Source organism: Canis lupus, chromosome 18, assembly GCF_011100685.1.
Source record: "Canis lupus familiaris isolate Mischka breed German Shepherd chromosome 18, alternate assembly UU_Cfam_GSD_1.0, whole genome shotgun sequence".
Classification (NCBI taxonomy): domain Eukaryota; kingdom Metazoa; phylum Chordata; class Mammalia; order Carnivora; family Canidae; genus Canis; species Canis lupus.
Genome location: NC_049239.1, coordinates 9,160,938 through 9,187,708, shown reverse-complemented (window position 1 = coordinate 9,187,708; position 26,771 = coordinate 9,160,938). Strand labels below are relative to the sequence as shown.

The window sequence follows — 26,771 nt, the reverse complement described above, 5'->3', positions numbered from 1 at the left end:
TAGCTGGCTCATGTGGTAAATGCACATACAGTTGTGAAATGAACTGCCATATTCTGTTCCAGTTGGACTGTAAATTACATTCCCACCAGCAATGTATGAGTGATTGAATTTTTCTGCATCGTAACCAGGATTTGGTGCTATCACTATTGTTTATTTTAGTTATTCTGATGTCTTAATTTACATCTCCATGGTAGCTAGTACTATTGAACATTATTCATATGTAGTTACTAGCCAAGTGTATATTACATTCAATGAAATGTGTCTTTTGCTAATTTCTAATTGGATTTTTGATATTTCATGCTTTTTACTTTGTTGAACATGTGGTCTACAAACATTTTTGCTAGGTCTCCAATTTGTTTTTTAAACTCTCTTAACATGGTCTTTCACTGAAAAAAAGTTTTTAATTTTAATAAAACCCAATTTATCAATTTTTCCTTTTATGGATCCTCCTTTTAGTGTTCAGTCTAGGAACTATTCACTTAGTCCTAGGTCTCAAAGATTTTTCTCCAAGTTTTCTTTTCTGAGCTCTATAGTTTTACATCTTACATTTATTTCTGTGATCCATTTTGAGTAAGGTTTTTATTAGTGTGAGGTTAGGTTGCCTGTGGATAGTCATTTGCTCTAAGACCATTTGTTGAAGGTCTATCTTTCTTCTTTTTTAACTGATTTTTCACCTTTGCCAAATATATTGAGTCTTCCAATCATTAACACAGTATATCTCTCCATTTACTTAGTTCTTCAATGATTTCTTTCATCAGCATATCATCATGTTCAGCATACTTATTTTGTAAGTATGTAAGGTTTGTTCATCTTCTTTATAGGAATTGAAAATAGTGTTGCTTGTATTCAGTTTTCACATTTTCCTTGTTAGTATATAGAAATGTGATTACTTTTTGTATTTTTATCTTGTATCCTGCAACCTTGTGGAAGTCACTTCTAGCAAGTCAACCTTAACAAAAGGTGTTTGGTTTTTTGTTTGTAGATTATTTGGGATTTTTTTACATAGTTATGTCATCTGCAGAGGGACATTTTAATTTCTCTCTAACTCATATGCCTTTCATTTATTTTTCTTTTCTTACTATGGGGCTATAATTTATTTACTTACTTTTGAATAAGAACGGTAAGAGTAGATATCTTTGCTTTGTTCCTAATCTTAAAGAAAAGTATTCAATCTTTTAGCATTAGGTATGATGGCAGCTATTGGGTTTTGTAAATGCTTTTTATCAAGTTAAGGAAATGCCCTTTTTTCTTTCTTTGCTGAGAATATTTTTCACAAATGGATGTTGGATTTTTGCCTAGCATTTTTTCTACATCAATTGGTATGATCATATGATTTTTATTTTTCAACCTATTGATATGGTGAATTGTGCTAATTTATTTTCAAATGTTAAACCAGCTTTGCATAAATGGAATAGATCCCATTTGGCCATGATGTATACTTTTTTTTTTTACACATTTAATTTGCTAATATATAATGAGAATTTTTTAGATTAAAGTTCATGAGGCTTTGATCTCTAGTTTTCCTTTTTTGCACTAATCTTTTGTCTAGTTTTGAGCTCAGGGTAATACAGATCTCATAAAGTAAGTTTGGAAATGAACTTTAATTTTCTATATTCTGGAAATAATTGTGTAAACTTGGTGTTAATTCTTTAAGTGGTAAAATTTTCCAGTGAAACCATGTGGACTTTTTTTTGCATGTATTGAAATGATCATATGATTTTATACCTCATTTTGTTTATGTACTGTATCACAATGATTAAATTGCAGATGTCAATCCATTCTTGCATCTGTGGAGTAAATCCCACTTGATCATGGTGTATGATCCTCTTAAAGTATTGTTAAATTTGGTTTCCTAATATATTTTGTTGAGGATTTTTACATCAATGTTTGTCAGGAATATTGGCCTGTAATTTTCTTTTTATTTTTTAAGATTTTTACTTATTTATTTCCTTGAGAGAGAAAGTGTGTGAGCAGGGGGAGAAGCAGAGGAAGAAGCAGACTCTCTGCTGAGTAGGGAGCCCAATGCAAGGCTCGATCCCAGGACCCCGGATCATGATCTGTCCAAAGGCAAACACTTAACCTACTGGGTCACCCAGGTACTCCTGACCTATAATTCATGAATATATTGATAACTTCTCTTTAATTTCTGATTTTATTGGAGTCTTCTCTTTTTCACTCTTGGTGAACCTAGCTTAAGTTATATCAATTTTGTTTATCTTTTCAAACAAACAGCTCTGAATTTCATTGATCTTCTCTATTGTCATTTTAGTCTTTATCTCACTTATTTCTGCTCCGATCTTTATTATTTTCTTCCTTCTATTAACTTTGGGTTTTATTTCTTCTCCTTTTCTCTTGTTCCTATAGGTCCAAAGTTGGATTGTTTAAGATTTTTTTTTGTTTCTCAAAAAAGAGGTTGGCCTATTATAATCACTTTTGCTGTGTCCCATAGATTTTGGTATATCTTATTTCCATTTTGTTTAATTTGTTTACACATATTTTTTAAATTTCCACTTTGATTTCTTGCTTTGTCTTCCTGCTCACTGATCCATTCTTCTTCATCCAGTCTGCTGTGTAACTTCTCTAGTGTAGTTTTCAGTTCAGTTATTGTTTTTGGGTTCTGTGTTTGGTATTTCTTATGTTTTCTATCTCTTTGTTGTAATTATCACTGTGTTTAACCATTCTTCTCCTAAGTTCAGCAACTATTTTTTTAAAAAGATTTATTTGAGAGAGAGTGGTGGGGAAGGGCAGAGAAGGAAGTTGAGAGAGAATCCCCACAGACTCTCTGCTGAGTGTGGAGCCCAACCGAGTGGAGCTCAGTCTCATGACCCAGGAGATCACGACCTGATCTGAAACCAAGAGTTGGACGCCCAATCAAGTGAGCCACCCAGGCACCCCCAGGGGACATTTATATAACCATTATTTTGAACTTTTTGTCAGGTAGATTACTTATCTCCATTTCCTTAATGGCTTTTTCTAAAGGTTTGTCTTATTTTTTTCATTGGGAAAATATTCTTTTGTCTACTTATTTTTCCTGATTCTCCATGTTTGTTTCTATGTTATAGATGAAATAGGTACTTCTTCCAGTTTTATAGAAATGGCCATGTGTAGGAGACTTGTAAGGGCCAGAAGTGCAATCCTCCGTTGCCACTAAAGCCAAATGGTCAAGGTGTATACTCTTGCATAGGCTGCATATGTCTACTGGCCACAACAGGTCTGCAACTGCAGCAATGAGGGGTGGGGCGGGTGCTTACCTGGCTGACTCTGGTGTACCTGTGGCATGGGTTGGGAGGCTGGGGTACTTGCCTGGCTACAGAATGGGGTATGAGGCATGCCCAGCAGTGCTAACAGATTAGAGGGATCTTGCCAATATGGCATTTGCTTGTGCACACATTAGCAAAGTAGAATAAGGTAACAAAAATGGTGAGAATCCCCAGTGAGAGTCCTAGTGGGTTCCTGTCTCTTCAGCAGCCATTTAAAATTAGAAAGTAGGTATTTCCATATGGTCTACACATTTTCAAAATTACTACTTTTGCACTGGGTCCCAAAGCGAGTGGCTCTGTGTGTGAGCCCTGAGCCCTAGAAGAGTGGATTCTCCACTCCTTACAATTATATGGTTCTCCGGGATGCACTGCCCATTGTTTTAGAAACCAAACATTTTGGGGGCTCATCTCTTCGGTGGAGGACCCAAGAGCTGGGGGTGCCTTACATGGGGTCAAACCCCTTGTTCCTCAAGGAAAACTTCCATATTTTTGAAATCCCTCCTGATTATGGGTTGTACATGCCTGGGGTAGGATTTTCGGTGAGAATGTCTCTGCCTTTCCTACCTATCTCAGTGAGACATCCAAATTTGTTGTGGATGTGCTGTTCTTTTAGTTTTCAGGATTTTTTTTAGAAGAAATTATTCCATATGTAGTAGGTTTGTTGTGTCCATGGGAAGAAGTGAATTCAGGATCTTCCTATGCAACCATCTCGAACTGCCTTCTACATACATTGAGCACCATGTCAGATGATGTTATAATTTTTCCTTCAATCATCAAATATAATTTTAAAACTCACAAGAAGGATAGTCTATTATATCTGCCTTTATTTTTACCCATTATGATGTTCTTTTCTTTCTGAAGTTCAGAGTCTTCTTGTTTTATCATTTCTTTTCTGTTTAGAGAATTTTCTGTTTATAAGGGTAGGTTTGTAATCAACAAATTCTTATCGCTTTCCTTTTCTGAAATACTTGATTTCTTCTTCATTTCTGAAGGGTGTTTTTGCAAGATACACAATTCAGAAATGACCGCTCTTTTCTTTTGGTTTAAAAAAGTTCCAATTCTTTCTGTCATACATGATTTCTGATGAGAAATCTCTTGTCATTTGAACTGTTTTTTACTATGAGTAAGCTGATGTTTTTGTCTGACTGCTTGCAAGATTTTTTCTTTGTCTTTTGTTTTCAGAAGTTTAATTATGATGTGTCTTGGCATAAATTTCCATGGGGGTCATCCTATTTGGAGTTTGTTCACATTCTTACAACAGTACATTTTAGTCTTTCATCAAACTTTCTGAAGTTTTGGGCCATTATTTGTTCAAATATTTTTTCAGAAAGTCCCACTTTCTCCCTTTCTTCATGTGAGACTCCAGTGATAGAAATGTTAGCTCTTTTCTTATTGCCCCGATTCTCTGTGCAATTATTTTTTTCAGTCTATTTTCTCTCTGTTGCTAGACTGCTAAATTCTATTCATTCATCCTCATGTTTATTGACTTTGTTCTTTACATCTTTACTATGTTGCTGAACACATCAGTAGTTTTTAAAATTTTTGTTATTGTATTTTTTTGGTTCTAAAATTTCCATTTTTTTAAATAATATGTTTCTTCTAATTTATGTTCAGATTTCATATTTTTTCATTTGTTTCGTTTATTCATGAAGTATTTGTATGTCTGCTTTATAACTCTTGTCAGATAATTCCAACAACTGATTTATCTTGATGTTGGCATATGTTGATTGGCTTTCTCATTTAAGTTGTGATTTTCCTGGTTATTACTATGATGAATGAATTTCAGTTGTATCCAGGACATTTTGGATATTATGTTATGGGTCTCTATATCCTTTTCAATCTCTCTCTCTCTCTCTCTCTCTTTTGAGCAAACAACCCTCCACTTAGCATGTAGTATGAAGGCTAGATGGGTCTTTATGGTTAGCTTCCTACTGAGCCCACCCAACTCTCTGCCGGATGACCATGACACTATCATGGCAGGGTCATTAGAGTACCATGTTTTCCATTGGTAAGGTGGAGGTGTCTGTTTCCCATTTTGGTCCTGCTGACCTCCACAGGGCTGGAAAATCAGAGTGCCACTGCCTGCTTCTGTGGGAGTGGGGTTAGAGTGATAGACTAGAAGATCCGCTCTTGGCTTCCACTGGAACCACCAGGCAATAGTGGTAGAGAGGTCTTACATTGGTGTTTGCCCAGAGTAAGGCAGATATTGAAAAACTGGTTTGTGGTTCAGTTAGACCATCCTTTCCTGGTTCTTTGGCTTGGAGGAATGGGCTTTTCTTGCCATTTATTTTGTCTCAGGTTGGAGGCTTCTGTAGTACCCTGTCCAGGATGTATAGAAGGCAACAAGGAAACCCAGAAAACTCTCCTCAGTGCAATTCCTCAAGTCCCAAGATACCTTGGCAGTCATCTTTTTGTTTCAAGTTCTTAGAATTTTCCTATGATTTTTGTTGCTGTATGTCCAAAGTTTTTAGTTGGAACAGGGAGGACTTGGGAGAAATGGGGCTACTTCATCTTGGTCAGAACTGGAAGTTCATGGTATTGCTTTTCACGTAATACTTTATTAAGACTTCATCTTTGGGATGCCTGTGTGGCTCAGTGGTTGAGCATCTGCTTTTGGCTCAGGGCGTGATCCCGGAATCTGGGATCAAGTCCCACATCGGGCTTCTTGCAGGGAGCCTACTTCTTCCTCTGCCTGTGTCTCTGCCTCTCTCTCTCTCTCTCTCTCTCTCTCTGTATCTCAGGAATAAATAAATAATAAAATCTTAAAAAAAAAGATTTCATCTTTTCTAATGGTAAAATAAATAGCCTCCCTTCGGAAAGAGTCTCTATGCACAGATTTCAGGCTAGAACCTCAACATGAATTTGAATCATTGCTGGTCATCTTGAAGCAATTCTCTTAGCTCCTGCCCCTAAAACCCTGCAGTGTTAATTATAATAATAATAAGGAGAAGAACTTAAATTCTCAAGGGCTTAATATATGCTAGGTTCTGGGTTAAGTACTTGGCAGAAATTTTTAAATTTAATTTTCTAAAGTAGTACATGAACTAGATATGATTATCACCCTCATGTTCTAGATGAAGCCACTGATGCTAAAAGAGACTAAAATATTTGACTTCAAAGCCACATAGCTTGAGAGTGGCAAGACTTTTCCAACTTAGTGATTCAAAAATCTTCTGATGTTCATATTCAAATACAGGTAACAAGCCCTACTCCCAAAGATACTGACTTGGTGGGTATAAGGCCAGGCCCAGCAATATGTAAAATTGACTTGGCAGGCTAGAAAGCTGAGGTAGGAAGCCCTATACTCAGACTTTGACAAACATCTAAGGCACTGAGGCATATTCTCCATCTTTGTGGTAAGATGGCTTTCATCAAAAAAAAAAAAAAAAAAAGGATGAAGAAAATAAGCAAACTTGCCCTTTTTAAAGAAAACAAGAATTTGGGGATGCTCCTCTCTTCTGGGTTTTGCCCAAGAAGATGTCCAGTACTTTCTAATATGCTCTAAGGGGTTTACTGCACATTCACTATCATACCAGAGTGGTCATTTGGATGTTTCTTGAATGCTCTGTTTCATAGGAAACAAAATTGTGGTTATCCTTAAAATATATATCATGTGTTTGGATGTTTTTGACTTTATAACACTCTTTTTATAGTGTGCCAACTACCAGATCCTTTTATAGTGTATAAAAATAGTCACTTTCCTCACATAAACTGTTTTATACATTGTCATGTAATTTTAAGGTACAAAAACTTTCAGAGAAAGTTTAATCCAGAGAGGAATCTTAATTTGCAACACATTATTATTATAATACCCTTTTTCTTTCACATGATTCAAAATGTCATGTAGAAACTTTCTACTTAGAGTTTTTCTTATTTACTTATTTTTGTTAAGAAATTGACATTTGACAAATTATCCCTGAATCACTGCTCATCAAAGACTTTCTAACTCAGGATAATCTTTAATCAGGGACCAGGTCTTCTGGTTTGATGGACCTTGTGAATTTAAAGACTATTCTTAGTAACATTTTAAATTTGGTTTTCATTATCTTAGAATGTATGATCATTTACATGTTTAGATGATCATTTTGAGGTTTATCTTTGTGCTATCTTGTTAAAGACAAATCTCTGAACAAATTATTGGCTTAATTATGATTACACAGGAAATGTTTCAAATGTTCCTAAAAATAAGCATACTGAAACACAGAAAGAGTACCCTTTGTAGGCAAAGAACTGATTTACTATTTAAAATCCACTTGTGTATATTATTAAGTTTTCTTATGGATTTACAAGACATCTCTGGTCTAGTTTTATTTATTTGTAAAAAATGATGTTTCATATTTTTCATTTGCTTAAGCTGGATTATTACTCAGGCAAAATTAATGAAATTCCAATGTGGAAAGAATGTCTTCCCACTCAGCATGGATTGAGGATATCCTCACACATTTCAGAGACAACAGCCAACTCTACCCTTAGCGGAAGAAGAGAAACAAGTCTGTGTTCTAATAAGCAGTGCAAGGAGCTTTGTGTGGGAAGATAATATCACCCATGCATTTAATTAACATATAAAAAAAGTAAATGACCATCTTCAAATTTACAACGTGATGGTAAAAATGAAAACAACACTTCAGATATTTAATAGCTCTTTTTACCTTATGTGTTAAATACATTTAAATAATTCAAAAGGTACTAGGGAAGAATAACCACAGATTTAATGAACAAGAGAGTCAGCGGGGCATTTTGTAAGCACCAATCTAAATAGCTAACAAGGAGAATGTGAAAAAGGGGACAGATCAATAAGTAGGAAAATGTTTGTATATCACAACAGGCATGTATTATTATTACGTGAAATTTACAACACCCACTCACAAAGAAACATGGGGAACAAAATTAAATTAATGTACAATTGTAAAAATTATAGTGTCATATAAATAAAACCAAGTCTTATGTTTTCCAAATAGAAAAGCAAATAGTCATTAAAAATCCAAAGACCTTATGTTCTTCCAAGAAGGAATAAACATTTTTTAAGTCTGACAATGTTTTCCTGAGCTATTTTACATTGTTCATTGGGCCCTACTTATTGTTGTCAAAATTAAAAACTAACTTTTAAACAAATTAAATTAAGATAAAATTTGGTATCATTGTACTAACATCCAGATGGTCAATCCTTCTTTGTGCAAACAGCAAAATTACCTTTCATTGCCTTGTTTATTTCTGAAAATATAGGGGTCCTTTTTCTTCATGCATACATTCGTTCAATAAATATGTGTTGAGCATCTCAATTTGCTGGATTCTGGACATACAGTGCAAACAAAACAGATATGGTTCCTGCCCTCATGGAACTTAAAAACCCTCCCAAACACCTGTTTTTATCCAACCTATGATATGCATCTTGATACTCAAAAATTCTGCACAGCTGTTGCAATATTTCATCTTCAGAATGTTTCAGGTGTCCATCCTCATGGATAGTGTAAGCTTAAGTTGCACAATTGGACAAACCAGATGTAGTGAGAACAAACACATTGCATTTAACTCTTTTCTGTTTGTAACTATTTTGGCTTATAGTCAACACTAGGGTTTTACCTTGCTTTGGGGTCTGTTTGACAGGATTTATTTTGCTAGAATCTTGGTCTGAGGCTATGAACATTTTTGAGTTTCATTGTTTTAAAACTCTGGGAACTAAATTCAAAGCTTAGTTGAATGAAATCATTCATTCACTCACTCACTCACATTTGGCAGATACTTGTTGAGGAAAACAGACAATGTTCCCTGTCATTGTCAAGTTTACATTCTAAACATTCTAGAAGTTTAAATTCTAGACAAAGAAGAGTAGACATATATGAAAAGTACTGTGGAAAAAAGAGAAAGTAAAACAGAATAAGGGAGATTGGAAGTGGCAGGGTCCGAGTGGCAGGTTGAAATGTTAAATGTGGTAGTTAGGGTAGACCACATGGTCAAAGAAGTTGAAGGATTTAAGGAAATAATTAGTGTAGATATCAGAAAGAAAAACGTTCCAAGCAGGGAGATTGGCTGAAAAAAGCCCCTAAGGATGAGCATGTGTGTTGAAGAACAAGGCCAGCATTCCTTGAGCCAGGTGAGTAGGATTGGGGAAGGTAGGAAGGGAAGTCAAGGGCAGCTTAGTAGGGGAGGCAGGTAGATTATGTAGAACCTCAGAGCCCACTGTCAAGAGTAAAACAAGGAAAGCCTTGCAGAGTTTTGAGCAGAGGAGTGATATGATGTGATAAGTTTTTAAAAGGTGACTCCAGCTGCCTTATTGAGAATATATTGCAAGGGAAGCATGCAGACAAAGGGTCATGATGAGAGGCTCCCACAGAAATCCAGGCAAGAGGTGATGGTGGCTAGGACCAGGATGTTTGTAAAAAGGAGTTGGATTCTGTATATATTTAGAAGTAGAGCCAATAGGATTTGCTAATGAGTTGGATATGGGGTGTAAGACAAAGAGGAGTCAGGATGACTCCGTTTATACACTTGACTCCATTTATACACCATATAAACAAGGTTTAATGTTTCTTTACTTCTGTATATCATAGATTTCTAGTGTCCTTGTTTCCTAATCTAAGAATCTAGTTGGATGGGGTTTGTCCTTTCTTTCTTTCTTTCTTTCTTTCTTTCTTTCTTTCTTTCTTTCTTTCTTTCTTTTTTTTTTTTGTCTAATCCTTCATCATGTGGTAGGTGCAATGGGGGATGCAAAACGAGCGGAACATTAATTCTGGTCTCAAAAGATCTCAAGAGGTAATACAATTAGAGATTGAGATACACCATTGAGGAAAAAACAGATCAAATGTTATAGGGGATCAGACAAGAGAGATGTTCCTTAGAAATGTGAGAGGAAAGATGGCTCAACATCAAGTTAGCTTGAGCAGAGCGTCAAGAATAACATGGGCTTAAGCATTGCCATGCTGACATGCATTCCGGGTGGACAAAGGGATCGGCACCGTGTCAGGTCCAGGGAAGAATGAGGTCAGTTTAGCTGGACGGAACAGCTGGGAATAAAGATTAGACAAGCCATCTTCCTATTTCAGAGTGCTTTGGCCCAAGGAGGTGGCAGGAAAGATGAGAAGTGTGGGAAGAGGTAGCACCACTGGGATAGTGAGATGAGAGGCAAGGCTGGGGATGAAAGCACTGTCATTGAGAGTATGATCATGCCAAAATAGATACAGGGGCATGAAGCAAAAGCATTTTCTAAAATCTTTCCATCTGGACCTCAGAGGTAAACTGAAAGGGAAAAAAAACTAACATCAATTCTCGCAACAAATAGTGAACACATCTCTGTTTTCCCAGCAGCAAGTTTAGGGACCTATTTTTCTTGATCCTCTATTTGCTTGGGCTATGATTGTGGTTTGTGTGATCTCAGACACTATTGGGAAGGCAGGGAAGAAGACGGTTAATATAAGGTTGATTCCTTTAAGATAAAGATTAAGAAGCACAGAAAAATTTTATTAAATTATAAAAGACCTTCAGAGGTTTACAGAAGAACTTTTCAAAGCTTATTTGTAGTAAGAGCTGCAAATAACCACCTGCTCCAGCTCTGTTCAGTTCCTCCCCTCCAAACTGAATCGAAATGCAATCTGGCTTCTCTGACTGGAAACTTCTTCCGGTATTTTCCTTAATGGAGCACAGAGGCAGAGGAGGTGAGGAGAAGGTCACTACTTTGAAGGTCTATGAAGCTTAAAATGTTCTGGCTACAGATCGCAGCTGAACCAATTTTGTTTTCCATGGTGAAGTCTAACCAAACAAAATCCTGGGAATGTGCCCAAAGAGCTTGTATTGGATACTTGAATTTTATAAGGCAAAGAAGTGGGAGAATTGATTATTTTGGCAAAGAACACATTGTCAGCAAGGTGTTTCTTCACCCTTTTTTAGCATTTTCATAAGCGTTGAAAATAATTAGAAGCAAACACAAATGTTGGAAAGAAGCGTTCAGGGGAGCCCTTCCTCCATCCAACGTTTTTCGGAGACCTCAGCCTCAAGTTTGGGTAGCACACTCTGAGGGGAGATGGCATGTTTGCTAATGAATATGAATAGGATTTCCTTATGGGCCATATATTTTTCCAGCAGGAAATGGATAATCTACTATGACATTTCAGTGGGTTGGAACAAGATAGATAAATCAAATGCAAGTTGCCCTGTTTCTTTTTCAAGTGAAAGATAAATGCCTTAATGGATTAGCAATCATGAAATATATAAGTATTTATAATACAGTACTGCTTTATAACACCATCTGCCAAAGAATGGTATTTATTCAGCCACTGATATGAGAACAGATTTTCTTCCACATTATGCAGGGAGGAAATACATCCTAGTGTTAACGAGCATGCACTTTGTATTTAGCCAGCCCAAGTAGTAATGAAATTCTTTAGTTGACTGGCTGTGTAATTTTGATAACGTTACTTAACCCCACTTCCCTTGTTGATAAAATAGTGTAATAATAATCTTACTTTTTAAAGTCATTTAGTCTATCAAACAAAGTAATATATGGAAAGCATTCCAGCAAATGCCCAACACATGTAAGTACTCAGTATATAATAGCTGTTATCATCATTCCACTGGTCAAAATTGGCTCTGCACAAAATGAGAGTTTCAAAGTATTTGGAACATCTGAACTGAAATGCTTTTTAAAGGAATGTTAAGGGGCTGGATTAAGGAGTCCCTCCTTTGGTCCCAGCAAATAGATCTATGTATTATAGTTGAGGCATATAATCAGTCTTCATAGGCTAGGTTATGCTGTAGTAACAAACAATCCCCCCAAAACATTGGCTTGTGATGACAAACGAATGTATCTCTTGCTCATGGTATATGTGCTTCATGGTTTTAAAGGACCCCAGACTGGTGGAGCAGTCACCATCTCACATGCTAACAAGACACCACACCAGAGAGACCTCGAGACCTCTTAAATCAACAATTGAGTGGTCTGGCCTAGAGGGCATACACAGCCCTTCCGTTCATGGTGCATTGGCTGGTCACGTGGCCTCACCCAACATCAAAGGGGTTAGGACATGTAATACCAGCATGCTCCTGGAAGGTGGGAACTGGAGAGTTGAGGAACCACACTGATGACTACCACTAGGCCATAGACATCATTGAAAATATCCTCCTACCTTACAGGTAGTGGCTCTTGAAGACTTCTTTATTGAGTTACAAAATAATGCGTTAAAATTCGTTACAGCAATAATGACAAATGGTGCTGGTGAACTCTGGATGAGACTACAGTGATCCATCCAAGCTGGTGGTACATACCAAATGTTTGCCTGGAGTTTCTGGGATGCCTGACCACAAAAGTTGTGCCACAGATTGAGTTCTTCTGTTAAAGAAGTCCAAAGCCATTCTGATTCTCTGTGGCTTTTTCCCACCACCCATGCAAGTTTAAATGGCTTTATCTGTTTTTATCTCACATCTAATGGGCTTGATGTGTTCTAACTGTGTGGCTCCATTTGGCGCCTTGGATGCTATGGCTGAGAGGCGCCATATAAAAAATATTGTTATTGTTATGATGATGAGTTCAAGCACTGGAGGGGAAATTGTGAAATAACTTGGTACTGGAGCTATCATTATTTTCAGCAAAATGAAGTTTGGCTTCTTATTACACTAGTAAGCCTTGAAGATTAAATGGTATCTACAGCATGTATCTTAGTGATGGGCCAAAGAAGTCAAAATAAAAATGTTTGATATAGCATTTCATATATTATAAAACAGATGTTTGCTTTTAAGTATTCTTGATATTTTTAAAAGTTGACACCCATATCAGACATCGAAAAAGAAAAGAAAAGATGCAGAGGCTTAGTTTTGATTTTCCTTATTCCTGCTTCCATTATGATCAGACAGGCCGGCTATGTTAATTAACTTAACCCTTAGTGTTGACCAGTTGCCAGTTTGCTGTGAGGTTGAGCAATGGATCATTTCATTGCTTTAGAAATGCATCATCAAGAAGGGAGGTGCATGGAGTTCTGGAAAAAAGGACTGTTTAGGTCCCTTCCCTCATGATGATGTGATATTATGTTCCCATTACTTGAATATTCATTATGGTTTCCCACATGTTTTTGGCTACCTCTGTTTCCTGCAACTGTTTACATTATTAAGTTGGTCTGGATGATAGAAATGTAGCTTGAATTCTGTATATAGTTAGAGGAGCTTGGGATGTTTGCATAGATTGGGTAGATTCCCATTTTAGCCTAAGAGAATCATGGAAGTTTTCTAAAAGGAGATGAGACAAAATAGTCAGGGTCTTATTACTCAAAGGGCCTCAAACCACAGATGGAAAACACCACAGGGCTTGTCTGAGGAATTCTCTGGCACACCAGGAACTGGGCCCTCCCTGTGCCTTGAACCAGATAACTTTCCACAGCAAGCACAGGGAAGGCTTCATTCCTTTTGGGGCGGGTAGAAGGGAAGGCTTCGGAGCGCACTGCCCGACTCAGGATCAGGGGAGATCGGGAAGATATTGGTGGGGTTTGATTCCAGGGCTCACTACAAGGAAATAAGTGGCATATGACAAACTAATTTGAAAAGATGAGGTAGTAATGAATACACATGGCCTAAGATATCTGGTAGAACTGTAATCTAGAAGGACGGTGAGGACAGACTGGTCAGAAGATGAACTGTAAGTTGTCCTTGGCATGTTCTACTCCAAGGTGCCTGAGTTCAGCTTCAAACTTAGACCATCCTCTCTTTCTTTCCCTCTTCCCTTTTCCCTGGGAAGCAGTGCGCCCCATTGGCAAGGACCAGGGATTTGGGGTGAGACTAGGTATGAATCCTGGCTCTTAGTAATTCTGTGACCCTGAGCAAATGACTCCCCCCACCCCCATGCCTCTCAGTTTCCCCATATGTAAAAGAGTGACGATAATTGTAGATTCTGGCATTATCTGCAGGGCTGAATGAATCAAATGTGTAAAGCCCAGAAAGTAGTGTTTGGCACATAGCATTTTTAAATAAGTAAAATAAATTCCATGTTTTCAACGTTCCCTCTAATAGAACTAGTTAAAATGCAAGGGAGTATAACATTGGTTTCTGGTGTAGGTTCTGAAGCTGTTGAAAACAGTAAGTGTACTTATCAGATGCGTGACGTGAGTAATCTAACCTCCCTTACCCTGCCTTTTGCTATCTGTAGGAAGATAGAGAAAAATACCTATATCAAAGAGCTGTAATGCAGGGGCACCTGGGTGGCTCAGTGACTGAGCATCTGCCTTTGGCTCAGAGTGTGATCCTGGGGTCCTGGGATCGAGTCCTGCATCGGGCTCCCCGCAGGGAGCCTGCTTCTCCCTCTGCCTATGTCTCTGCCTCTTTCTGTGTCTCTCATGAATGAATAAATAGAATCTTTAAAAATTAATAAAAATAAAACAAAAACAAACAAACAAACAAAAACTCCCAAAGGGTTGTAATGCAGAATCAACAAAATAAACATTTGAAAAGTGGCCATTATGTAATATGTGCTTGAGGAATGGTTGATTCCTTTCTCTCTTTTCCTTTTCCTTTAAATACTTGGATCCTTGACTGTGAAGGATTTTTAAAAGTTAAAATCTTTATCCCTAACTTGCTGTTATGAATCTGAAAAGCAGCCAGGTGGTCAGTGTCCCGGGAGGTCATTAATGTCTGAAGTCGGCAGGTGACCTGGGCTCTGCTGAGGAATATAGGTTGCTAAGGGAGGCACCACAGCAGAAGGAGAGAAAATGGTAGCATCTAGTGTGTATTAAATGCCTCTTGTGTGCCTGGTACTCTTCTACTATCTTTTTTTCTAAATTCTCACAACTTGATGGGATAAGTGTCCTTATTATCCCTATTTTACAGAGAAAGATACTGAGGTACTGGTTGACTAGGTAAATATTCAAGGAGATACAGCCAAGATGGGAAGCTAGGCACTCTGGTTCCATAACCCACACTTTTTTTTTTTCAATTTAAATTCAATTTGCCAACATATCCATCATTAGTTTCAGATGTAGTTTTCTTTTTTTTTTAGAATGAATTTATTTTTTATTGGTGTTCAATTTGCCAACATACAGAATAACACCCAGTGCTCATCCCGTCAAGTGCCCCCCTCAGTGCCCGTCACCCATTCACCCCCACCTCCCTTAGATGTAGTTTTCAATAATTTATCACTTGCATATAACACCCAGTGCTCATCACATCACATGGCTTCCTTCATGCCTGTCACCCAGTTACCCCATCCCCCTACCCACCTCCTTTCCAGCGACCCTCAGTGTGTTTCCCAGGGTTAAGAGTCTCTCATGGTTTGTCTTCCTCTTTGATTCCCCTCCCCCCCCACTAGAGGATATTATGCTAAGTGAAATAAGTCAATAGGAGAAAGACACTTATCATGTGGTTTCACTCCTGTGGAACCTAAGAAATAGTGCAAGGAACCAGAAGAGGAGGGGAAACTTAATGCAGACCCCACACTCTTAATCACCTTGCTATATCACTTCTCAAAAGCAGTGGCTACGAAGTCAGCAGACCTATCTGTGCATCTGCTATATGCTTTTACATGCATTTCATAACCCCTAGGAGCTCTGTGTTGCTCTTCTGTGATATGGAATACAATGCATTCATAAATATTAAAAAAGTGCCTAAAATCAGTGTGAGGATCGAATTAGATAACAGCCAGAAAGCAGTTGGCCCCAGGCCTCATTGACAGCAAAGACTCAGTAGTAGTTGCAGACCTTCCCTTGTATGACTTACAAACTAGGACTGGACTCCTCCTCACCTGCCTTGGCATTGTGTTGGCTTTCAACTCTTGAACTCTAGTTTCCTAGAATCCTATAGACAATCTCAGCATATTACACACAGTCCTCCCTTGGAGGTGGGTGCAGCCTACAAGCTGTGCCACCCCAGCCCCCTTCCTGGTGAGGGGTGTAGGTAGACCCAGAGCCTTGACACCAGTTATTAGACTGGGTGGTCTCCTCGAAAGAATGGCACCTGGGATTCCAGATTTGGTACCAAGTTATGTGCTCAGAATGGCTATGGTGGGCATTTATTTCAGTGTTTTCCAGATTGATTGCCTTTATTAAGGCAAAGAAAAAACTTCTCCACCTTAGTTTGTCCCTAAGCAGATCTGACTCAGTTTCCCTCCCTGCCTCTCTCTGTGGGGGCACAATGTTCACAATTCTTGCAGAAGTAAAAATGCCCTATTTTTGGCTGTCAAGTCAATGGGAATCTGTTTAAGGCCAAGGATATGGAATCTCTTTTATTTATTTATTTTTGGAATCTCTTTTAAAGAAATGCATTTCTCTCTAAACTGTCAGCTATAGATTTTTTTATAATTTTTTTTATTCCTTTAATTTGCTTCCTACAGAAGTATTTCTGATGCAGTAGAAATTGATAGAGAGCTTGGAGAGTAGAGAAAAGGCTCCCTAAGCAACTTATTAAAATCCTCAGCATCAAGGATGTTGGAATAAATACAGTTGCCATGAAAATATAATGTTTTGGAATGTGGACATTTAGATGGTAAGTGACTTCTAAATTTATATATCCTGGCCCCAAATCTTCCCTGAATTCCAGGCTTGCATAGCTAAAGGCCCACTGACCTGTCTCCTTGGATATCTCACAGGCCCTCAAACAGCGTGTCCAAAAGAGAATCTCGCTTCTGCTTCCACCCAAACCTGGGCTTCAACAATTCATTCCGTCTTCCCTGAATTCTGGCAAATGGCCCCACCAGTCTCTCAACCCAGAAACACAGGATTCTCCCTTGATCCTTTTCTTTCTCTCCACAGCTGGCCCATGTAATCCACCAGCAAGCCTTGTCTGTCATTCTGTCACTGACACAGCTCCCAAACATACCCACTTTCCTCAAACTCTACAGGCACCATCATCGTCTGGGCCACCAGCATTTTTTCTGATCTACCCTCAACAGCCCTCCAAACACATCTCATCTCGTTCTCTGCCTTGCAACACAAGAGTTCTGTCACTGCTCTCAAAGCTCCATGGAACCCAGAATAAGATCCAACTTCACTACTGTAATGTCTCTCTCTCTCTCTTTTTTTTTTTTTTTTTGTTTAGCTTTTATTTATCTGTTTTAGGGAGAGAGAGCGCACATGCCTGAGCATGCAAGTATGCGCACACACAAGTGGGGGTAGGGGCAGAGGGAGAGGGAGAGAGAGAATCCCAAACAGACCCCATGGTGAGTGCGGAGCCTGACTCGGAGCAGATCTCACCACCCTGAGATCATGACCTGAGCTGAAACCAAGAGTCAGACACTTAACCAACTGAGCCACCCCGATGCCCCATCGCTACTGTAGCTCTTAAATCCCTGTGTGTTCTCTGCTCTGCCTCTCCCTCCAACTTCATTGAGAACCTCCCTTCTACCAAATTCTGTTCTGACCCCATTGGATCTTTTTGTAATTTCTTGAACATCAAACCTGTTCATGCTGCCTGGACTCTTCTTTCCTCCACTAGTTAGTTGTACAATAAACTCAATCAGTTTAGGACTCAGCTTAAAGATCATCTAATCAGTTTGGCCTTATCATACATCCCACCTAGAACAGTCCTTTCCTAGCACTCTGGCCTCTCCCCACTTGCCTATATTATTCTCCTCTTTCCAGCTAGTTTTTAAACAGTTTTATAATTCCTAACATTTTAACTATTTGTTTGCTAATATATATCCAGATCCTGAATCCAAGATCTTGACACAGAGATAGATATGAAAAAATTTTATGTAGAATTAGTGGATAAATTATTTAATAAAAATCCCTATAAATTGTATTTGTTCAAATATCTTTAATTGTTGGCAATCCTTAGTTCAACAGATTCGTGTTGAATGACAGAGCACTTACCATGGAGTCTGACATTCAGATCTTGTCCTGGTTCTCTTATTTATTTAGCTGGGTAACCTTAGACAAACTGACCCTTTAAAGGACCTTGGTCTTCTGATCCATAAAACGAGAGTTATGCTTAGTACTATTACAGAGGATGCGCAGGTATTATGTACTACTCCAGTGTTCTTGGTATCAAGGTCAACTGGATTTTCTATGTTTATATTCCATCAGTAACTTAAAATCTTGCCACATTATAATCTGCTTCATATTTGGATCTTTTTTTCATATGCAGGTTTTTTCTAGAATTTCTAATTGTTTTTTTTCTTGCATAATGTAATTTTATCTTATTATTATATTTTCCCAGTCTTTAAGTATCCTTAGTTATACAATTAAGGCTCTTTTGCTCTCTCAGTCACCCCTTTCAAAGGCCTCTATCCTCTTCCATTTCTACCTTATTGACTGGGTCCAAGTCTGAGCTGTCATCCTGGGGTCTTCCTTCCCTGTACTCCCTGGTTGGTTTTTACTGGGTACCAAAATTTTATCCTTCTATTATTTACTCCCATGCTTTACTGGATCAAGAAACTTACTTAGCAAACAGACTTATCTTTGAAAGTTTGAAAATGTCTTCATATTTGATAAATTATTTATTTGTTTGGATATGAAATTCTAGGTTTAATATTATATTCATTTAGAAACTTGAAAGCAAGCTTAATTTTTCTTCTAGTTGGTAGTACAAACTAATAAGTTAGTCTAAACTGACCCATTCAATACTTCTGCTTTAGTCCTATTTCTCTTCTAAGACCTATCTCTCTCATAACCACTGATTTTAAGATCAGAATCTCTTGAGGGGTGAAATGGGCCGATTAATACACACTTACTCTCAGTCTTCTTATAGAATATTTGGGGCTTCAGCCTTCTCTCCCCCTTAAAAGACACATCAACATTATCTTTTCCATGTCATTCTTAAATTTGTTGAATATCTCATTCATTGGTGATGCTACCACCCATTCTCTTCACTCGTGAAGTTTTATATTTGTTTGTTTAACTTCTAAGCCTTTATGTCAGTGTTATTTCAGGAGAGAATATCTGTGTTCAAAGTCCCCCAAAATACAACTTGAAATTACTGCCCAGGTTGCCATCATTTGAATGCTCTGTAATTTATTTAACCAGTACTCAAGTTTTGGACATATTTTCCAAATATTTTTCAACACTGTAGCTATGTGACTTCTTCATCTGGAAAGAGGGGAAGGAGCTAGACTTGAGCACAGTATGTGAGGGAATGGTTGGTAAACACCTTGTCCTAACAAGGTAACTTTCGGAAGCTAAAGGGTTTTTTTTTTTTGTTTTTTTTTAATGTACAGAATTATACACGAAGAACCCTTATAGGCTATAAGTTAGAAAGTTGTGTAAGAAGAAGTTAGATATTAAGAATATTAAGTATATTTGAAAACTGTATAGATCCCTACCTATGGAATTTGTCAACATTTTTAATTACATATATAGAACATTTTTATTTTACTTTTTAAATTTTATTTATTTATTCATGAGAGACAGAGAGAGAGAGAGAGAGAGAGAGAGAGAGAGGCAGAGACACAGGCAGAGGGAGAAGCAGGCTCCACGCAGGAAGCCTGACATGGGACTCGATCCTGGGTCTCCAGGATCACGCCCTGGACCAAAGGCAGGCGCCAAACTGCTGAGCCACCCAGGGATCCCCTATAGAACATTTTTAAAGAGGATTTCTGTAAGTATGAAAAGTATGGGAACACTTTTCAAACTCTTCATATTTAGTTGACAAAATTCCCACCAGAAGGATTTTACCAACTTATACTCCTACTAGTTACTGACCTCTTAAAAATGAACCAAAAAAAAGAAAAAAGAAGAAAAACCCAGTCACCAGATTTGCTCATTTTATAAACAAAATTGTACCTTATATTATCTTCATATGTATTCCTTAATTACAGATATTGAATATTACCCATATTACACTACTGAAATGCTCAGACCAACCTTTGGTAGTTATTATCAACCTCATTTTAGAAATGTGTAGACTGAGGCTCAGGGACTTTAAGAATTCTCAAGATCACACAGCTTGCAAGTGTTTGAAAGCATATGTGAATATAGATGTTCCTTTGCCAAAAAGTAATTTAAGAACATGTGACTTATCTGCTCATCTTTTTTTAATGGAAGATCAAATTATTCATTCTCTCTGGACCTTAGATGTAAATAATTATGTCAGACATTTTGTACTTCTTGAGACAAATGTATTTTAAAAGCCATTTATTCCCTTTGTGCAAAGCCTAGACTGGGAGGGATGTCCTTGGTACCTGGGATTATTGCACAGGACTGTGAGAACAGGAGATTTCAATGGACTCTTGAGAACTTAGCTCTCTCTGAGATCCAGATATAAATTGTATTTGTCCTATTGCATGTATATGTATATATGTGTGTGTGGGTGTGTATAGAGAGAGAGAGACTATAAATTTTTGTTTTTTAATAAACCATATGGCAAAAATAATACTTTATTTTAAGAACGTATAAAGAGTACAATTTGAAAATTGCTAGTACTGTACATGTATATACACTTGATCTTAAATTACATGAATGAACCCCAGCTTCAGAATCTTTCTGAACTCAACCATAGTCAAAAGACCTGGTTTCTGAAGAATTTATGAAAAATTATATACAATTTATTCAACTGTGATATGGCTTCTTTAATAACATACAATTATTTAGGAAAGCATAAGTTTTCCAAATATGCAGTATTTTCCAAGGGCCTTTAATACTGGCAAGTCTAAAAACCAAGCAATACCATTCTAGTTCTTTAATATACCATTCTAGTAAATGGTATTTGGTAATGCCATTCTAAATTCTTTAAGACATTTTTGTGCAAAATGTTAAATACCCCTCACCCCAAACTGGTAGCAGAGTCTTCAGGGTAGTTCTGGAAGCTGCCATGAAAGCATGGGAGTAACACAAACTGAACTGCTCTGTAGTATGGCTGGACCTGAAGATTCCCTCATACCCACTGCATGGAGGTTCAAGGTCCAGGTCCTTAGTACTGATCCATGCTGCGAGGTGGATGCATCTCAGACATTATGCTTGTGAAAGCTCACCTTTTTGACAAAAGGTCACATATTGTGTTATTCTATTTATATGGAATATCCAGAATAGACCACTCCAGGGACAGAAAGTAGGTTAGTGGTTGTTGCCAGGGGTTCAGCGGAGGGCCAAGCTGAAGGAAAGTGCTTCAGGGATAGAGAGTCTGACTTTGGAGTGATGAAAATGTCCTGCAACTTTTAAATAGAGGCGGTCATTGCACAGCAGTATACGAAGTGCCACTGAATTGTTCGCTTTCAAATGCTTCATTTTCTGTTATGTGAATTTCACATCAACAAATTATTATTCTGTTTAAAAACCAAAGTTCTTGAACCCAACAAATCCAGTCAGTAGGAACTGACTCTCACTTCCCACCTGTGTGATGTTGGGCAGGTTATTCTCATTCCCTAACCTGAACCCTAACTCTAACCCTCAGGGCCTGGGGATCCAGTCCTGCATTGGGCTCCCTGCAGGGAGCCTACTTCTCCCTCTGACTATGTCTCTGCCCCTCTCTCTGTGTCTCTCATGAATGAATAAATAAAATCCTTAAAAAAAAAAAAGAAAAGAAAAGAAAAGGAAGTGTGAGCTTCTAAAACGAATCTAAAAATAAAACAAATGAATAAACAAAAAGCAGAAACAGACCCATAAATACAGAGAATAAACTGGTGGTTGCCAGGGGGTTGGGGGGGAGGGTCAAAATGGGTGAAGGGGTGGGAGGTATGGGCTTCTTGTTATGGAATGAATGAGTCATGAGTGTAAAAGGCACAGCACAGAGAACATAGCCAGTGGTTACCATACGGCGTGTGTGGTGGCGGATGGTAGCTACATTTGTGGCGAGCACAGCATAATGGATTGACTAGTTGATTGATAGTTGGATTGACTGTGTTGTACACCTGAAACTAATGTAATGTTGCGTGTCAACTACACTTCAATTTAAAAAATAAATGCAATTTAAAACAATAAAAAGAAGTGTGAGGAGAAGAAATGAATTTCAGGGAGCTTCAGAGAAGCAAACACTTTGGCCATCAGTTGGAAGTTGTCATTTGCCCCTAGTGGGTGGTGTGTGTTTCACAAGTGTGGCTTGATAGTCTGCAGAGGTCTGTGTCCATCAACAATAGCTTCTACAACAATGCCCTTTATTAATGGAATTCTCCAAAGAGCTTGAAGCACATTTGCTGCTTTACCGACATTGTTGCCCACACGTGCTTTGGTTTTGTGTGGTCTTCCTATGCGCTCCCCACATCAAGAGCAGGCTGGAAAAATTTTTATGAGATAGAAATGCACTGTTTTGTAGTCTTCTTGTGACTATCTAATTTGTTTTCCCGAAGCCTAATCAAATGAGATGTGAAGAACAGCCAACGTAAATACCATTTATTGAGTGAGCAGCAAAGGTAAAAATCTGCTGAAACAACATGCTCCCCGGCACTCGTCCAGCTTCTCCATGGAAAAGTGGAAAAGGAAGAGCAGACTGCTAAAGTTACACAAAGTACATGGCCCTCGGTGCAAGACGATTCAACTGGACGTAGATTTGAGTCCTGGTTATTAGTCATGCGACCTTGAACAAAACTTGAGCTTTTTGGGCTTTTGTGTCCTTATGTGGAAAATGAGGATGATAAAATCTGTTTCCAACAGTTGTTGAAACTATTGCTTGAGTTGCCCTGTGAACAGTGGCTCAGTGCTCCGCAAACAGCTGGCAATAAATATCCTCTCCCCCTTGCACTGCCCATGTCAAGACAGAGTCTATGGCAGCTTTTGTCATCATAGAGGCCAAGTTTCGTGCATTGTTGTGGGTTAAGGGATGCTTCCTGAGTGCTTCCTGTCCATTATTTCATTTAAATCCTTACCTTATCATCATCAGTTTAGTTGCAGAACCTGAGGCTCGGAGAAGTTAAGCAACTTGTCCAAGATGGCTCTGCTACAACGTGTCAGGGCAGATGTGCAAACCTACATCTCGCTGACAATGAAACTTGGCACATAACTGCTTCCACTGCCACAAGGCTTCAGCAAAATCTCACAGAGGCTTAATTGATCTGCAGTCTATTGAATTGAACTTCATGTTTATATAGTTGGCACTGAATGATAAACTTCTGGATTACCTGAGGCTGGCAATATGGCCCCAGGTGAAGGGACAGCTCCAGAGAGATGCTATGTACCTGTGGTCATTGTTCCTTTGGATCCAGAGAATCTACCAAGCCAAGTGACCAACCCCCGAGAGTCTTTGTGACAGGACTGGCAACTCCTGAAATAGGCTGGCACACGCCAGGCACATACATGCCACCTGCATAGGCAGGTCAGGTGACCCCTGCACAAATGGATGAAATCGAGTCAAGAAAACCTCACGTGAAAATACATTTCATTCCAAAATGCACCATGATTTTGTAACTGGCAGTGACATTCTTGGCATTCATTGAAAACACCCCAGGCTGCTTGGGTAATTAATTTCCTAAGGTTAGTCATTAACAGGCTTCCTGCTTTTCTCCTCTCTTGACAGGCCCAGCTGTGAGATACAGTAAGTTCAAGATGTCAGAAGCCAGGCCGCCTCCCCTGCTTGGGCAGCACACGACACACATCCTGAAGGAGGTCCTCAGATACGACGACAAGGCCATTGGGGAGCTGCTCAGCGCTGGAGTGGTGACCCAACATGAAGCTGAATGATGAAAAATGCTCTTTCTCAAAAACCATAATCTGAATGTACTTTGCTAGCAAAGGCAATAGTCTTTCTGGACCCTTGCTCCCCAGTTCTGGTGCCTGCCTCTGCAAAGAAAAGTTAGAGTAATTCCAGATTTCCTGCCTGGCGCCTCCAGAATGGCCTTGGTATCAATGCATCTAGAGCTTTCTAACCGTATCCCACCTTTTGCTCCTTACCATTCTCCCCCACACACACACCACCACAGATAATAGATTAATTGTGGATTTGTGGGATTTTTTTGTGAAGACTTTTTTTTCCTGGAAAAATACATTGCTCATTCTAATTACATTAATAGCCTAAACGTTTGCCCCTCCACCCGCGCAGGTCTGAAAAAGAGCAGATCTCTTGACGTTCTCTACTTGCACATAAAGTCTTCATTTAAACCTTTGTTAGGAAGTCAAAGCAATAAGCAGAATGACAGTTTTAGTGATTGATTTTAAACAGAATAACTTAATTTTGAGCTCATGAACCCTTTGTTAATCTGTAATTTAAACCATGGGCTTTGCTGATGTCCATTATAAAACTGAGTTTCATTCTCCCCATGGGGGTAAATATTGGCTTTATGTTGTATTTCTCTGATTATTTCATGATACATGGCAGAAAATCAATTTCCATCGATGCATTTTGGAGGGTATGTATCTATCTGCATTCGGGGATGAAGAGTTCCTCTTTAATCAGTACCTGATTTTGAGCCAAGTACAAATGCAATAGGTTTTTAAATGAGTGTTAAATGACTATCTAGGTATTACATAATGTTTACATAATAGAAGAATAAAAGGAAAACATTCCTTTGTAATCTGAATGCTCACTGTAGAAGAATATATCATGCCTTAATATTAAGTATTTGCATTTAAGTATTTTAAGTATTTAAGTATTTGTCAAAGAACTTAAAGTATAGAAAATACTTTCTGTGCAGAAGGTGGCACCTGATTTGACTCTATGTTCCAGGACAGATTGTCACTCAGACTGCCAGTCACCCAAACCCAGGTACAGACCAAGGAATCAAATGGCCTCATGATCGATATCCTGACATGATCTAAATTCATGACCGTTAGGCACTCGTATTTGATAGCCATGTCATGACATACCAAGTGGTAATTGAAAGTTAAGTTAGAGATGCTCATCTTTCAAACTGTGATTTATAGCTGGTTTTCCTTTCGTGTTCTTTTTTTTGGGGGGGGGGATGATTTGAGCCATTTATCCATGCTATAAGCCCCAATATGTTTCTAGAATCAAGGATTCCAAGTAAATAGGAAATGTGTCCTCTCACAAGGCCCCGTGGTGTGTCTTAGAAGACTGCCTACTAATTCCTGGAAGACTTACTGTCCTCCCTGCCTTGCTGTTTGTGAACATTTTACTCTGAGGCACCCCTGCTGTCATTCCACAAGTTAGAATTTCATCATACAAGGGTAATGCCTTCTGCAGTGCTTTTTCTCCAACGGCTAACTCATAGATCTACATTTGGGTACATTCACGTCAGGCCAGACATCTAAATGAAATCCCCCCATGTATGTACAATTAGTAATAAAAATAGTAAAAGACAAGATGACTGAGAATTGGCAAAACCCCGTGATCTTAAAAAACAGATCATCGTTTCTGCTACTGGTCCAAGTAAATATCTTGAAATGCAAATCACTTGATTAGTGAGCAATAACCCTAAATATCTATCTGGGTAGCCTTGCGTGGGAGGATACTGATCACTCAGACAGGGTCACAAAATGCCTTTAAAACCTTGAAATCCACCAAGACTGAAGAAGAGTAACTGCCAGAGACTATCTCCGGTATAATCGTGTATCCAGATTTCCATCTACACAATTCAGGATGATCCCAGAGAACTTTGAACCTCTCACCCTACAGAAAGCATGGACTCCGTGAGAGAAATCATTTAGAAATGATTTCAAGTTCAGATCGATAATTAGTCCTGAAAGAAACATTGCGCTGGCTAAAATTGCTAGCAATATGCCCAGATCAAGTTATGCTTATAAACAAATGTGCTGTTTTAATTATCAGGGCCTATTTTCTTACACATTCCCAAAGCGGAGCACACTACTAAGAGACCATATGCTCAAGTTCAGTGTATATCAAGGCCTGCCTTCTGGCAGCTTTGTATCTGAGGTTGACTTAGAAAATTCTTCAAAACTTAGTTGGGTTAATCATTATGGAGCCAAGGGTGTGTCCACAGCCAACTGGTCTTCCCTTCTTAATTTTTTCCTAAACTTTTTGCTGCCATGGTTTTCTGGTTAATCGAGCATGATATTTTCCACATGCACTCTGGTATTCTGAATGTTCCTCTAGAAGAGAAATGAACAATGACCAGTTGTGTATGACTAGTCCAGTTACTTGGACTAGTCCTTTGTCGTTGATCCATCTCCTAAAAGTTGGAAGTATAGTCTTGATTTTAAAAATCACAGGAGATCTCACACAGGCTATTTCATATGAGGTTATTAGGCTACCTCACCCACACAGGCCCATATCATGGGGCTTTTGTGTGAAGACTTCATGACCTCTACTTTCAGACTTTTTCAGAGAAATTCACCCCACTCACATCTCACCTAAATTTGCTATTTCACCACTGACTTTTTCATCCCATGACATTAGCATGTTGACAACTTGAAAAGTTTTGTAGCTTAAGTGCTGTCTTCATTCATAGGATTTGCTCTCCCAAATAACGGGCTTAAAGCCTCTAAGAAAGAATGCCAGCCCATGGATGGACAGACTGTCCAGATCTCTCTCTCTTCTGACTGCTCATCATGGATTCTCAACTGGCAAAGGAGATGAATGGGAAAAAAAAGGCACATGACGCACCTTCCATACCCTGACCCTGGGCTGTTCATATTCAAGCTTGTTCCCAAGATTATGAGATTCTTCTTACATTTGCCTCTATTTATGGGAGACTGTCTGCTAAATTGAGCCCTTATCATTGAAGAGATTCTTAAGATGCCGTGTGCCTGAAAAAAAAAAAAATGGTTG

General features: G+C 38.5%; 1 protein-coding gene across 2 annotated transcripts in view; it reads left to right on the top strand.

The window, feature by feature from the left end:
* Positions 1-25,214, top strand: part of SUGCT (succinyl-CoA:glutarate-CoA transferase) — a 714,309-nt gene extending 689,095 nt beyond the window's left edge. For both annotated transcript variants that reach the window (XM_038562658.1, XM_038562657.1), the window contains one exon: positions 23,604-25,214. In XM_038562658.1, the coding sequence (XP_038418586.1) occupies positions 23,604-23,767 (164 nt within the window). In that variant the 3' untranslated portion in view covers positions 23,768-25,214. The remainder of the gene's footprint in view (positions 1-23,603) is intronic.
* The last annotated feature ends 1,557 nt before the right edge of the window (positions 25,215-26,771 follow it).